Source organism: Ailuropoda melanoleuca, chromosome 13 (assembly GCF_002007445.2).
Source record: "Ailuropoda melanoleuca isolate Jingjing chromosome 13, ASM200744v2, whole genome shotgun sequence".
Taxonomy (NCBI): domain Eukaryota; kingdom Metazoa; phylum Chordata; class Mammalia; order Carnivora; family Ursidae; genus Ailuropoda; species Ailuropoda melanoleuca.
The window spans coordinates 28,887,187-28,900,215 of NC_048230.1; the positions used below are offsets into that span (position 1 = coordinate 28,887,187).

Below are 13,029 nucleotides of genomic sequence, written 5' to 3' on the forward strand. Positions count from 1 at the left end.
TTTTTTAAGATTTTATTTATTTATTTGACAGAGAGCGACAGCCAGCGAGAGAGGGAACACAAGCAGGGGGAATGGGAGAGAAAGAAGCAGGCTCCTAGCAGAGGAGCCCGATGTTGGACTTGATCCCAGAACTCCGTGATCACGCCCTGAGCCGAAGGCAGACGCTTAATGACTGAGCCACCCAGGGGCCCCCAGAGTCTCTATGAACTCTTAAAACTTCCAATAGACTGAGATTAAGAATTTCTGGTCAGATCCATTCTCATTTTGTTATAAAGACACAAAGGCTGGGGCACCTGAGTGGCTTAGTTGGTTAAGCGTCTGACTCTTGTCCTGGGTTCAAGTCATGATCTCAGGGTCCTGGGATCAAATCCTGTGTCAGGCTCCACGCTCGATACTGAGTCTGCTTGTCTTTCTCCCTCTGCTCCTCACCCTGCTCTCTCTCTCTCTCATAAATAAATAAAAATCTTTAAAAAAATAAAGACATGAAGGCTTAGAGAGCAAGTGACATGCCTATGGGCACACAGCAAATCAGCAGCAGAGCTCAGTCTGAGGTCAGTGTTCCAGACAACCTGTTTACTGTCCTTCCCCCTCCCCCTAGGTGGTGTCTCCTTCTTCTTTCTCCCTGTGGTTCCCTTCTCGGTCAGTCCTCTGCTAGGGCCCGGCACATCCGAGCACAAACACCGCATGTTTGGTCAACGTGGTGATCAGGCAGGGAAAAGCTCAGCCAACTTCATTTAACGGCTTCCTCACTGCAGAGCCAGGGCAAATGTGGTTCAGTTCCCTAGATGTGTGCAGGGGAGAGATCAAGGATTGGCTGCGTCTGTCCCAGGCTGCTCCAGACGATAAAGTCTCAGAGGTCCCATCTATATGAGGGGCCAGGAGAAATGTCCTCGGGCTACAGAGCAGAGGGCCTGAAGTATGTCTGGCATTTTCTCTAAATGCCAGTCAAGACCTCAGCTTTTAACACCACCTTCAACTTTCCCTGTTCCTCCCCTACTCTGGAACCCACGCTGGCTCCCTAGTGCCAAAGCATCAAATTCAAATTCCTTTCCTCAATGTCTCCTCTGCAGAGGACGAGCTCATCTCTACACTGAGGTCATTGCTCCCATCCTGTTCCCAGTTGGTGTGTGAGTGTGGGGAGGTGGGGAGGCTACCGGAGTGGGAGCTCGCTCTGCCTCACCAGCTCTCTCTGCCGCCAGGACTGCAGTGCAATTCATCCGTGGACCTCATTGGGACCTGCTGGCCCCGGAGCCCTGCAGGGCAGCTGGTGGTTCGACCCTGCCCCGCCTATTTCTACGGTGTCCGCTACAACACCACAAGTAAGGGAGCCTGTGGAGGGCGGACTGCTGCTGGGAGGGGGGACAGGATGGGGAGAGCTTGGGGCTTGTTGGAGGGGAACGGAATAATGACAATGACAAGACTATAGTACCTCTCGGGGATACAACCACCGTTTTCCAAAGGCCAGCTCTGTGCTCTTTACTGTTGATTCCCACAAGACCCCTGGGTGATGCCATATGTAACTATATAGTTCTCGTTATATACTGAGGCCTCCGAGGCTCAGAGAGGTTAGGGAACATGCCCGAGGTCACCAGCGGGTAAGAGGTGAAGCTGGAATTTGCCTGCAGGTCTGACACTTCTACAGTGGACAAACTGGGTTAGTCGGGATAAGCCCGCCACAACCCTATGAGATGGGCAGGAATCAACAGAATAGCCCCCGCTTTGAGCTCAGAAAGGTTGGGAGGTCTGTCCAGGGCCCTGTAGCCCAGAGGTGGGGGACCCAGTGTTAGAGCCACGGGCAGGGGACTTAGCCTGGCATGCAGGTCGCAGGTCTGGGGGTGGCGGGGGGAGCACTGCCCAGGGTCTGTTGGATACTTGATCTCCACATAAACACCCTGAGCCCCCGAGCCTCCACCTCCAGGCTTTGCAGCTCCTTGTTACACCACCTGTCACCTTCAGAATTAATTTGCTCTCCCCTGTCAATGACTCACAGCTCCCGCTTATGAAGAGAGCAACAGCTGCAGGCCAGGGGCCCTGTCCGATCTGAAGGAGGGGTGAGGGTCCCTAGGTGGGTTCTTGGGGTCTGATGAGCCTGGGCTCCGGGGCCCAAGGAGTGCCAAAGGTGACCAGACACCAGCTGGTTCACTTGGAGACTTGCCAAGTGACTGTAACACATTTCCCCCCTCCTACGGCCCTTTGGCCCTTGGTCTGAGGATGAGAAGGCCTGAGGGCATGGCTTCAGCTCAGAACTCCCACGTTCCTCCTCCTGCCCCTTCTCCTTTACCAGCTGCATTAAGGGTGTTCGGGTGGGAGGGCCCTGGGGAGGCTGGAACAGCCAGACCACACAGCTTTACGTTTCTGCTACCACTTCTTGGACCCCGAGAGGAGGGTGTGGGGAGGAAGTGCAGGTAGGAGGAAGAGCAGAAGGACCTAAGACGAGAGCTTGGCGTGTACTGCCCACCAGCCCCTGGTTTAGTAGGGCCCATTTTACAGTTAGGAAATGGAGGCAGAGGCTGACAGCTGCCCCAGGTCACAAAGTGTGGAGGCAGGGCCACGGCTCTGCTCACAGTGCTGTGCACCCAGTCCTTCTGGAGCTGCCAGGGGCTGGTGCCTGCCGGGGGACAGCGAGGCTGCTCCCAGAAGGAGGCCCTCCTGTCTCTCCACAGCACCAGGTCCTGTTGATTTCACCTCCAAAGTGATGTTCATGTCTGAGCCAACTTTCCCTCCATCCCCAGAGCCGCTGCCCCGGTCCAAGGCACCGGCTCTCTGACCCTGGTTTCCCATCCAACCCTGACATGCCCTTGCTTGGAGTCAACCCTTCTGTGGTTCCCTGTTGCCTCCATGGTCAAGTCCACACTCTTGAGTGGGGCAGGCCAGGCTGTCTGTGGGTACAGCCCTGCCTCTCTGCATGAGCTCACTCCACTCTTGTCTCCAAGGGTGACTTGACAGGACCCCAAGAAAGACTTCAGTGCCTGGGCACGAGCTGCTGATCAGCCGCTGCCTTAGTAGAAGCCTAGAGTCCAGGGTTCTAGCCCCGGCTCTGCCTTGAACTGGCTAAGGAACCCTCTGCACTGCCTTCTCCAGGCCTCAGTTTCTCCACCTGCAGGATGGATGGGAGGTTTGGGCAAGGTGCTCTCTCTGGGGGTGATGATCCTTGGACGTGGCACCAGGGCTGGAGGACTCTCCCTTTGCAGGCCCCCGGTGCCAGAAAGATGAGGGTCACACCCACGTGTAATCAGTAGTGCCTGGGAACCCAGAATTGTACCTAATCATTAGGCTCTAATTAATTCATTTACTGATGAGGCTCTGCCAGGACTTCCAGGCCTTCTCCTTAATGCCCCCCCTCCTGCTGCATCTGATCTTCAAAGGGATGGGAAGCTTTTCCAAAAATATCCGTTTTCCCGAGACTCTCCGGGAGGACTGCTCAGCTCAGCAATTAAAGACAAGGAGGTCGCATCCTCCCTGGCAACGACTTGCGGCGGGGGTGGGGGGGCCTGTTTGCTTTCTGGATCACCTCCTCCCTTCCCACCAAAGCCTGCTCCCTCCGGATGGCCTGGCCTGGGAGGGGCTCCAGGCTCCTGCCCCCACGTGTGGGGTGTGAAAGGGGAGCTTGAACCAAGTGGGCATCTCCTGCAGCCCTTGCCAGTACCCCCTTTGATAGGGATACGGAACATGTCCTGAATCTTATATAAGGTTATATAAGTAACAGTTCAAATTCAATAATAACGCAAATAATAGTGCACGCCGCACGCCAGGTAGAGCTCCAGGCACCCTGCACATGTGAACTAAAAATGCCCACTCAGCCGCCGAGGCAGGAGCCGTAGTGAAGCTTATTCCTATCTTGCAGATAAGGAAGCTGAGAGGTTGTGTGCCTTGCCCAAGGTCACACAGGAAGGAGTGGCGTCAGGATTTGAACCTGGGCCGCCTGGGTGAAGAGCCATGATCTTCACCCTACTTCGTGCTGCCTCTCTTAAAGCAAGACCACCTGCCTCTGCCCACCCCCCACCCACATGCTTCTTCCAACCAGATCTCTGCCCAAAGTCCCTTTGTAGACATTCCAGAGTGGCCTCTGGTCCCAGGCACGTCCGGTCCGCGGCAGACACACTGGATTCCCCTGGCTCCTTGCCTCCTCCCAGACCTTCCTGCAATCCCAGTCACTGAGCCCTCAGCCCTCTGGTAGCTTATCCCTCATTTAGCAATTAGGAGAGAATCAGCAGCTCCTTCACCAACTCTGCCCAAGGGCTCAACTCTGCTGGGAAGGGAAGCTGAGCAGAGCTTTAAAAAATGCATTTAGCCTCATTTTCCCACTGGCATGCTGCGACCTGAGCAGTTTCTCAGCAGAGTGGCCAGGGAGTGTGTTAGATAGGCGGCAGCCCTGTGGTCCTCCCTCTTTCCTGGAGGCAGCAACATCTCCGGAGCCCCACCACCCACCACCCCCTCATCTCTCTCTTGTCTTGCTGCTGCCAGCCAAGAGGCAGGTCCAGGCTGGACTGCCCCTGGGGGGATCAGTGGGCCAAGCCCTTCCCCTTACAAATGACAAGAGAGGCCTAAGTGGCTCAGGAAGCTGGCTGGCTGAGGTCACTTGTGCAGCCCAGCAGCACTGAGCCGGGCCTAGGGCTTCCCACTCTGTCTCCCATGCAGTGCTCTGCCCCCACTCCGGGCTCAGGGACTGGGATGCAGACAGCTTCCCCAATCGTCCTGGAGACCTGCAGGGGTGGGGATGTGGCCTGAGGGTCAGTGTGAGCCATGGAAAGGCCTGCAGCAGGGGATTGGCTCAAGATTTGATTGCTCTTCCAGCCAGTGATGCCTGGACTCGGGGGCCAGAATTCACTCTAGGAAACACATTTAGAGCCACCAATGCCAGAGGGGACAGGGCGAGGCGGGGCGACCTCCACCAGCAAAGGAGAAAAGACTCAAGATTTGGATCTCCTTTGGTCCCTTCCCTACTGGATTTTAGGGCCCTGGTGCCTGCTGGGGGTGCGGGCAGGAGGGAGGGTCAGAGGGACCGTTCGTGCAGCTCCAGCCACCCCAGAGCCATGAAGCCAGGCCTCATCTCAGATCGAAGGGCTCCTCCCCATCTCCTTAGAAGGCGACAGGTTCTGGGGCCGCAGTCCAGTCTGGTGGCTACACGGGCCCCCATGCCTCCCTGGGCCACCTTCCTGTCTTTTCCCCAAATGCCATGTGCCAGTCTGGGAGCTGGTTGTCGTGGATCCCGTGAGATCCACCCCCTGTGACATCCCCCAGCCCACTCTTGCCACCTGTCATTTTCCATCCTAAGAGACCTCCACCACGGATGTGCGCACCACGTGACCCTCCAAAATAAACCCTGTTGTTAGAGAGATGCCACCATGCGGACCTTCCCCAACATCCCCCCTTTGAGCCCCACCCCATGTGAAACGCTGCCACGTGAGGACCCCCCTGGGAGACCTCGATGCGGATAGTCACCATAGAACACCGTCATTTCGATGTGTCACATGAGCTGTCACCCCGTACCCTTCCACCATGGCATGCCCAGCCTCGTGAGGGAGAATCGACTCATCAGCTCTCACCATCCTTTTTGCGGCCATGCGAGATGCAAAATGGGACATTTCTCCGAAGGGTGCCCACCATATAATCTGCCGCCAATAAGGCCTTGCGAGGAAACAGCCCCAGCAAGCTGGTCAAGCCTGCCCGTGAGCCCGTCCCATGGACATGATCATGGCAGCCTGGGGGGGCAGAGCCACGCCTCATGGGCAGGCATTGGGGCCACCACTGAGCCCCTATTGGGGCCAGCAGGCAGAAAGAGGCAAGAAGATGGGGAAGCCCCTCTCCTCAGCTTCAACCCCAGAGTCCCCCAGCAAGCAGACCCCTGTGTTGGCCCAGGTGGATAGATGGATGGACCAATGGACAGACAGATGCCTGGGTTGCTCTTTGGGAGGGGAGCCCATAGGTCACTCTGACTCTCTCTCCTTCTTCCAGACAACGGCTACAGGGAGTGCCTGGCCAATGGCAGCTGGGCCGCCCGAGTGAACTACTCCGAGTGCCAGGAGATCCTCAGTGGGGAGGTGAGGCTGCCCGTGTGGACGGTGGGTCAGGCCCCAGCTCAGGTCACGGGCGCCCGGCCTGTGAGCAGCCATCCCCAAGGGAGGCCGAGCCCATAGGGCAGCAGCTGGCTCTGACACGGATGAGTTGGGTCCTTGCTCCTTCCCTCCTTCCACCTGCATTCCCTGGGACAGATTTTCATCCATTCACCATACACCACCCACCTGCGCAGCACATCCGGGTCCCGCCAGGGGGCGCTGTGTCAGACTCAAAGATGGGGGGCCTGGGGAGCAGTGCAGTTGGAAACAGCCCTTGGAGAGCCTTTGAAATATTTAAATGTTTTTGAGAAGATGGTGCTTACACATAATACAAAACTCAGAAGGTACAAATGGGAACACAGAGGAGTCTCCTTCCCTCCCCGTCGCAGCCACTGGGTTCCCTCCCCAGAGGCAAGGCCAGTTTCTTAGGTGTTCTTCCAGAGACATTGCCTGCATATGTGAGTAATTACATATATAGACACTCTTTTTGGCTTTGATCCAAATGTTGCATGTTCTGCACACTGTCTGACATCTGGCTTTTTGCATACGATCATCTGTCTTGGAGACTGCTCTGTATCAGTACATGAAGAGCTTTTTCATTCTTTTTTACATTTGCATAATATCACATTGTGCTGACGTGCCATCGTTCATTTAACTGCTTCCCCTCCTGGGCACCACTTACATGCTGTTCTTCGTGAACCCCGGGGAGGACGAGGTCTCCCGGGCCGTCTTCATCTATTTCAACTCCTTCCTGGAATCTTTCCAGGTACCACCCCCGGCTGGCCCTGGCTGTCCCCCCCGCACCTCCTTGGGTGGGGATTCTTCCAGGCAGGGGACCGCAGGGGCAGGAGGCTGGGGAGAGGAAGGGGGGGGCCCGGAGGCTGGGTGGGGCCACACCTGCCCCTGTCCCTTGACCCACCTTCTCTGTCCACCCCAGGGCTTCTTTGTGTCTGTATTCTACTGTTTCCTCAACAGTGAGGTAAGGATGCTGGGGCCCCAGGGCTCAGGATGCTGGGGGCCTGTTGGGACCTGAGATTGTCTGTGGCCTCCTCTTGCCCTCCACATACCAGCTCTCTCCTCCCTGCCCCCAGGTCCCTAATGGGGATGCTGTTGGGAGCCCTGGGGGGGGGGGTCCGTGACACCTGCCCACATGCTCCTGCAGTGGCAAGCCCACTCCTTTGCTCACTTAGGCAGTTGGCACAGGGGAGGTCAGAAGCCAGGGCTTCGGGCTCATCAACGAGTCTATGAAAAGGCTTGTTGAAACCAGGAAGGGCTGAGCCCTTGGGCAGGACACGCATATGTGCTAAAGGTAGGAATTCTTCATGGCAAAGGCCATCTGATGCCTTTGTGGGGCTGGGGAAAAAGGCACCCCTACTCAGCACGCTTGAGAAAATCATCCTAACAAATATGCAAATAAGCAATGTTGATGATGTGAACGTCACCGCCTCCCGCCCGGCCCCCGGTGCATCTCACACCAGCGCTCTGCACACCTGAGCCCTGCTCACATGTACAGCTGCTTGTGGCGGGGCCCAGGCTCAGACATCGTGCTCTGCTCCGTGCCCGCAGGTCCGCTCGGCCATCCGGAAGAGGTGGCACCGATGGCAGGACAAGCACTCCATCCGCGCCCGCGTGGCCCGCGCCATGTCCATCCCCACCTCCCCGACCCGGGTCAGCTTCCACAGTATCAAGCAGTCCACGGCGGTCTGAGCTGGACGGCCAGCAACTGGAAGATGGTCTCCAGGCTCAGCCAGCTGCCCTGTCTGTGGAGGGGACCAGCTCCTTCCCACACTCTGTATCCCCAGAAGCTGCTGGCACTGACAGCCTGGCTCCCCACCCCCCCCGACCCCCGGCTGAGCAGGAGTTCAAGGCCTGTGAGAGCAACCGCAGTCCGGGCCATGGGATGAATGGGAAATAATCTCTAGGATCGGTCTGGGTCCAGGGCCTCCCAGTTCTCCCTGGAGATGGAATGAAAATGGAGTGGAAATGGCCAACTGGAAATCCAAAGCAGCACATGGGTCCCTCCAAGAGGTGTCTTCTCTCAGAGCACAAGATGGCCAGCCCACCGGAGACCTGGGGCCTGTCTGCAGCAACTGGGGGGGTGTGAGCGCCAATGGCTGCCCAAGGGGCATCATGGGAAACTCTGGTGACAGCATCCCAACCACCGTGATTATGCCTCCAGGTGTTGGCAACGCCTTCCAGTGCCAGTGGGAACCAAGGCCGGGTTGCCAGAACCCCCACGCAATGTTGTTAGAAATCAGGCGACATCATCAGACAATAGGCCACACTACAAGAAATCCTCCAAGCCACCACAATTTCATCTGTGGTACGGCCGTCAGAAATGCTCTATCTCGCTGCCTTGCACCCGTGGACCTTTACTGCCCTGCAGGCCGCGCAGTCTCCCCCTCCTTAACCACCCACCATATTCACACCCTGCTTTCTGTCACCCCCTGTCCCTGGCGTCTCCCCCTGGGTGGGAAGATGGGGGTGGGAGGGAGATGGAGAGTCCTGTGAACAAGAATCAGGGTGTGCCCCAGATAAAGCCAGTCTCCCTTTCAGGGTACAGAGAATATTCGAGGCCATCCTGCCTGCTGGTTTCAGTGGTCTGGCCTCCAGGGAAGCCTCTCTGCTGCTCTCAGGGAGTTTGCGGCCCCTGGATGGCCTCTGGGGCAGCACGATTAGCTAAGTGAAGATAGGAGAAGCGGAAGGGCACTTGGTCCCTCTCTGCCTGAGGGTCCTGGAGCAGGACCGCTGGACCTTGGGGCAACCAGCCAGCCCTCGCTGGACCCTCCTGTGTCCAGAGGTACTGGGCCCCTGGAGCCGGGCTTTCGGAGATAAGGTGTCAGCTCTGAGGGGCCAGCTGCCGTGAATAATAATATTTATCTTTTCCACTAGCATTTGTGAAGGTCTGGACTGTGCAGGGCTGGGTGGGGAGGGCACAGCAGACAAAGAGAGGCCACTTTTCAGTCTTTGGGGCCAGCTTGTGGCTGGGAAACCTGACACCACTCACACCCATCAGGGTGGGGTACAAGGGGAGCCTCGGAGGGGCATGGGTCTGTGGACCCAGCTGGCAAGGACGGCTCTTAGAAGGGGAGAGTCATGGGGACACAAGGGCCACAGGTGAACAGTGCCGGCCAAGGACACTGTGGATGGGACAGGAGCCACGGGGACCACTTGAGCCAAGGAGTGGCAATGGGCCCAGACAGGAATGTGTCCCAACCCCAAGGCAGGGGCCGAGCTGGAAGCAGGAAGTAGAGTTAGGGAGGCCTTGACAGTGACTCGGCTTGATATCCCCAGAAACACACCCAGAGACAAGGTTTCCAGAACCAGTTCAGGGAGAGGGAGCACAGGAAGCGGGTGGGGGTGTGAGGCCAGGAACGGGAGGCAGCAGGAGTAGGGGATGCCCACCCCACAGCCAGCACTGGAGGCGGCTGGAGCGTCATCCTACCGCAGAACTTGGGGACCCCGAGTGGGGCACACCCTGCCTTCAGCCCACCCCAGGGGCCACAAGGGAGGAAGGCTGCTGGGGGGTGGGGGGAGGCGGGAATCCCCCTGCACTTCCCCCAGCCACACAGGCCACAAGACCAAGAGGGAACGCCCGGGCCCAGCAGTGTGTCACCTGCACAGCACCAGCCCGCACCAGCTCCCGGGGCAGGAGAGGGCGAGGGACACAGAAACTCCGCCCTGGCACACAGGGAAAGGGCAGCCTGGTTCTCGCTCCTGGGTCTCGGACCAGGGATGCGGGCAGGGGGCCAGAGGCACCAGGACAGAGATAGGCTGACAGACTCCAGAACAACTTGGGGGTGAGGGACGAGTCCCAGAGAGGGACATGTTGAAGAGGAGGGACCAGAAGTGCCCACGATTGAGGCATCTTTCTCCACTCTGCCTTTCCCCCAGAGAAGAAGTGAGAAAGCAAGGCTTCCCCTGCGCAAGGTGGGGTGTGGGGACGGGGGCTCCCCAAGGATGGAGGAGTCTGGAAAGAGTAGGGGGCACATTGGAAGGAGGTTGCCTGGACAAGAGGTCCCGGCGGGGGCCGAGCTGGGGCGCTGCCCCCTTTCCTGCCGGTGCCTCCAGGTGGCATTAGCGGCCGGGCCCCCTCCAAGCACCCACTGCGCCCTCAGCTCCGTCAAGCCCCAGAGCAGCACCCCCGAGATCAGAGCCCAGAGCCACTGCAAAGCCCGGAGCCACCAGGTCTGGAAGGCCGTCGGAGGACACCTCCAAGATGAGGCTGACCATCGTGAGAAAAGCTGCTGGGGGGCCCCGAGCAGGCAGGAGCTGGTCCAGAGGAGCCTCAAGATGCCTCCCATTCACAGACTGAAGGGAGGACAGGCTGCTTCAGGAACATGAGGGGTCCCCACGCCACAGGCAGGCGCCCAGAGCTTAACCCTTCCACACCCATGGCTCGGGGACCAGGGTGAAGACAGGCCCCCAGATGGGGTTTCTGAGGGTCATTGTGCCCTGAGGTTCAGCTTGTGGGCTGGGTGGGGAGCAGTCCCTTGGGGGTGAGTGGGGGTGTGATGAGCGGACGGGGGAGAGGCCCAGCAGCTGCAGGGTGGGGATCGCTGCAGGACAGACCCCTCCCTCAAGCCTGGGAGAGCTCTTCTCCAAGCCGCACTCAGAGGCGGCAGTCTCCGGAGTACCCCACCCGAGCAAGTTTCTCCCTGGGACTGCCCTTCATGGGCAAGGTGCCCAGTGGTGGACAAACCGCCCTGTGGGGTTTTGGTTTTCCGGTTCAGGCCCCTCCACCTCTGAGTGTGACAGCACGGCCCTGGGCCTTGGGGTCCTCAGCTTCCCCTGCAGGCCTCCTCAGTCCTGCTGCCGCTACTGGGTCAGATGCCCTGGGATAGGGCTGGGGCGGGAGTCAGATGTGGGCAAAACACGTGCTAGGAAGGAAGGCAGGTTTTAGAAACCAGATAATAATACCTTAATTGCGGGCATTTGTAAACTGCTTTGCAATCGGCAAACATTTATAACATTTATAGCATTTATTATCTAATCCTCGAGTAACTCACAGAGGCAGGAGCCATCCCATTTTACAGCCAAAGAAACTGGTGATTCCTCTGAGATCGAAGGTCCAGGGCTCTTTCCACCCCCTCAGTGGACTGCAGTCACAGGGCTTGGGTTTCAGGAGGCCAGTCCAGTCCGCGCAGCTCGGGGTGGGGGGCAGCAGAAGGGCCTCAGGGCTTCAAATGATCTGGTTGGGAACGTGTCCCGGGTGAAGATGGGACCAGCCCAAAGATGGCAAGGCCAGTGTCCCGTTGCTGAGCTCAGCTGGGTGGGAGCAGTGAGGGTTCTGTGTGCCCGTCCTGATTCCCAGCACACACTCCCGACCTCCGCAACATCCTCCGCTCCTTAAAATGATACTTAACTGCAAAGAGTGCAGCCCAGGCCACCGGAAGCTTCTGTGGGTCTCCCTGCACGCACCCAGGCTCTGCTCAGCCCAGGCAGGGGGGGCAGCAGCCCCCAGCTCAAGGGTTTCTCAGGATCATCTCACGGAGCCCCCTGACTTCAAACTCAACTGCCCACCCTCAGTCCAAAGAAAACGGGGGCTGGTTTCTGCATTTCAACACCAGCAACAGTATCAATGATTGAGCGCTTACGAGGTGCCAGGCACAGCCAAGCCCCTCACCTACTCTTCATACCACCCCGTGAGCCAGGGGCTGTCATCCCCATTTAACAGATGGGAAAGGGAGCGCAGAGAGGGTGCAAGGTCTGCCCCGGGGCACCCAGCAGGGGCATGGCTGGATGTGAGTCCAGGCTGGCCTTACTCAGCCTCTACCGTGTTTAACCCTATGCAGCAAGAATTCTTTGTAGGATGCCCCTCCCTGCCCCACTGCCCTCTCCAGTGCTCTCCCTAGAGAAATTCCTCAGTTTCCCTAGTTTGTAGACAAACAGCACGCAGAGATAAAGCTAGATGTAGATGTCGGCACCTGCAAAGCATGGGTGTCAGGGAGCCCACTCCTGAGCCCGGCCCAGCCTCCAGGCAGGCCACAGGCTGCCAGCCTCTGAGTGTCCCAGGCCTGTCGTTTCATGCCAGAGCCCTGCCTCCTATCCCTACCTTGTACAGCCCGCCAACCTCTGCAGATCCAGCTGGTCAGTCTTGGGCTCAAGACAGGCCTACACCACGTATATTTTTCAAAGTTCTACGTGTGTTGGAAACATCGATGAGATCACCATTTGGAGATAACTCCAGAGACCACCTTCGGCCACCAAACTGCCACCCACTGCCTCTGCCCCTCTGAGGGGTCCTGGACAGATGACTGCTGCCCAGCCCCATTGCCCACCGGGCCGAGGCGGGTGGGGGCAGAAGCAGGGGTGGGTTCCGTGAGCTCAGTGTACCAAGAGGAGACTGGGAGAGTGGAGCGGGCACCCAGCTAGGGCGGGGGACCACGTGGAAGTGGACCTGCAGGTGCTCTTGCCTCTCGCCTTCATTGCTGGGGTAGCCAGGGAGGGAGCAGATGGCGATCCAGTCCCTTCCTAGCGTCTGTACCGTCTCTAGAATATGCATCTAGGACAGCAGTGGGCCGGGAAGTGAGGGCAGTGAGTGGGCTGGGTAAGCCGGGCGCCCTCCCCACGCTTCCTGAGCTGTCACACTGGGCTAAGGTCTGCTCTGCAGAGAAGAGCAGCTCCAGGGCCCTGGGGGTGAAGGGTGCATTTGGGGGGGATCTGGGGAAGCAGCGATTGGATAGACGCTCAAAAGCCTTCAGTGAGCCAGGTCTCAGGAAGAGCCTCACAGGGAATGAGCCTAAAGAGAATTCCTTGAGCCAGGACACCAGGAATCCAAGAGTTGATCAGGGAGGAAGGGCAGGAGCAGGCTTTTTGGGGGAGCCTGTGTTTCTGAACCCCAAATAGGGGCATAGAGTGGTCTAGTTCCAGAACTTTTCATCATCCTAATGGAAACCCCATTCCCATTAAGCTGTCACTCCACCTTCCTAGCCTCCGGGCACCACGAGCCTGCTTCCTGTCTCTGCAGCTT

The 13,029-nt window shown here is 58.2% G+C and overlaps 1 protein-coding gene across 1 annotated transcript in view; it reads left to right on the forward strand.

Annotated features, from left to right (window-relative positions):
- CRHR1 (corticotropin releasing hormone receptor 1) overlaps positions 1 to 9,428 on the forward strand; it is a 66,950-nt gene extending 57,522 nt beyond the window's left edge. Inside the window, exons 2-6 of the mRNA XM_034640705.1 lie at positions 1,121 to 1,319; positions 5,956 to 6,129; positions 6,716 to 6,822; positions 6,994 to 7,035; positions 7,623 to 9,428. Coding sequence (XP_034496596.1) covers positions 1,121 to 1,319; positions 5,956 to 6,129; positions 6,716 to 6,822; positions 6,994 to 7,035; positions 7,623 to 7,763 — 663 coding nt within the window. The 3' untranslated portion in view covers positions 7,764 to 9,428. The remainder of the gene's footprint in view (positions 1 to 1,120; positions 1,320 to 5,955; positions 6,130 to 6,715; positions 6,823 to 6,993; positions 7,036 to 7,622) is intronic.
- Positions 9,429 to 13,029: the final 3,601 nt, after the last annotated feature.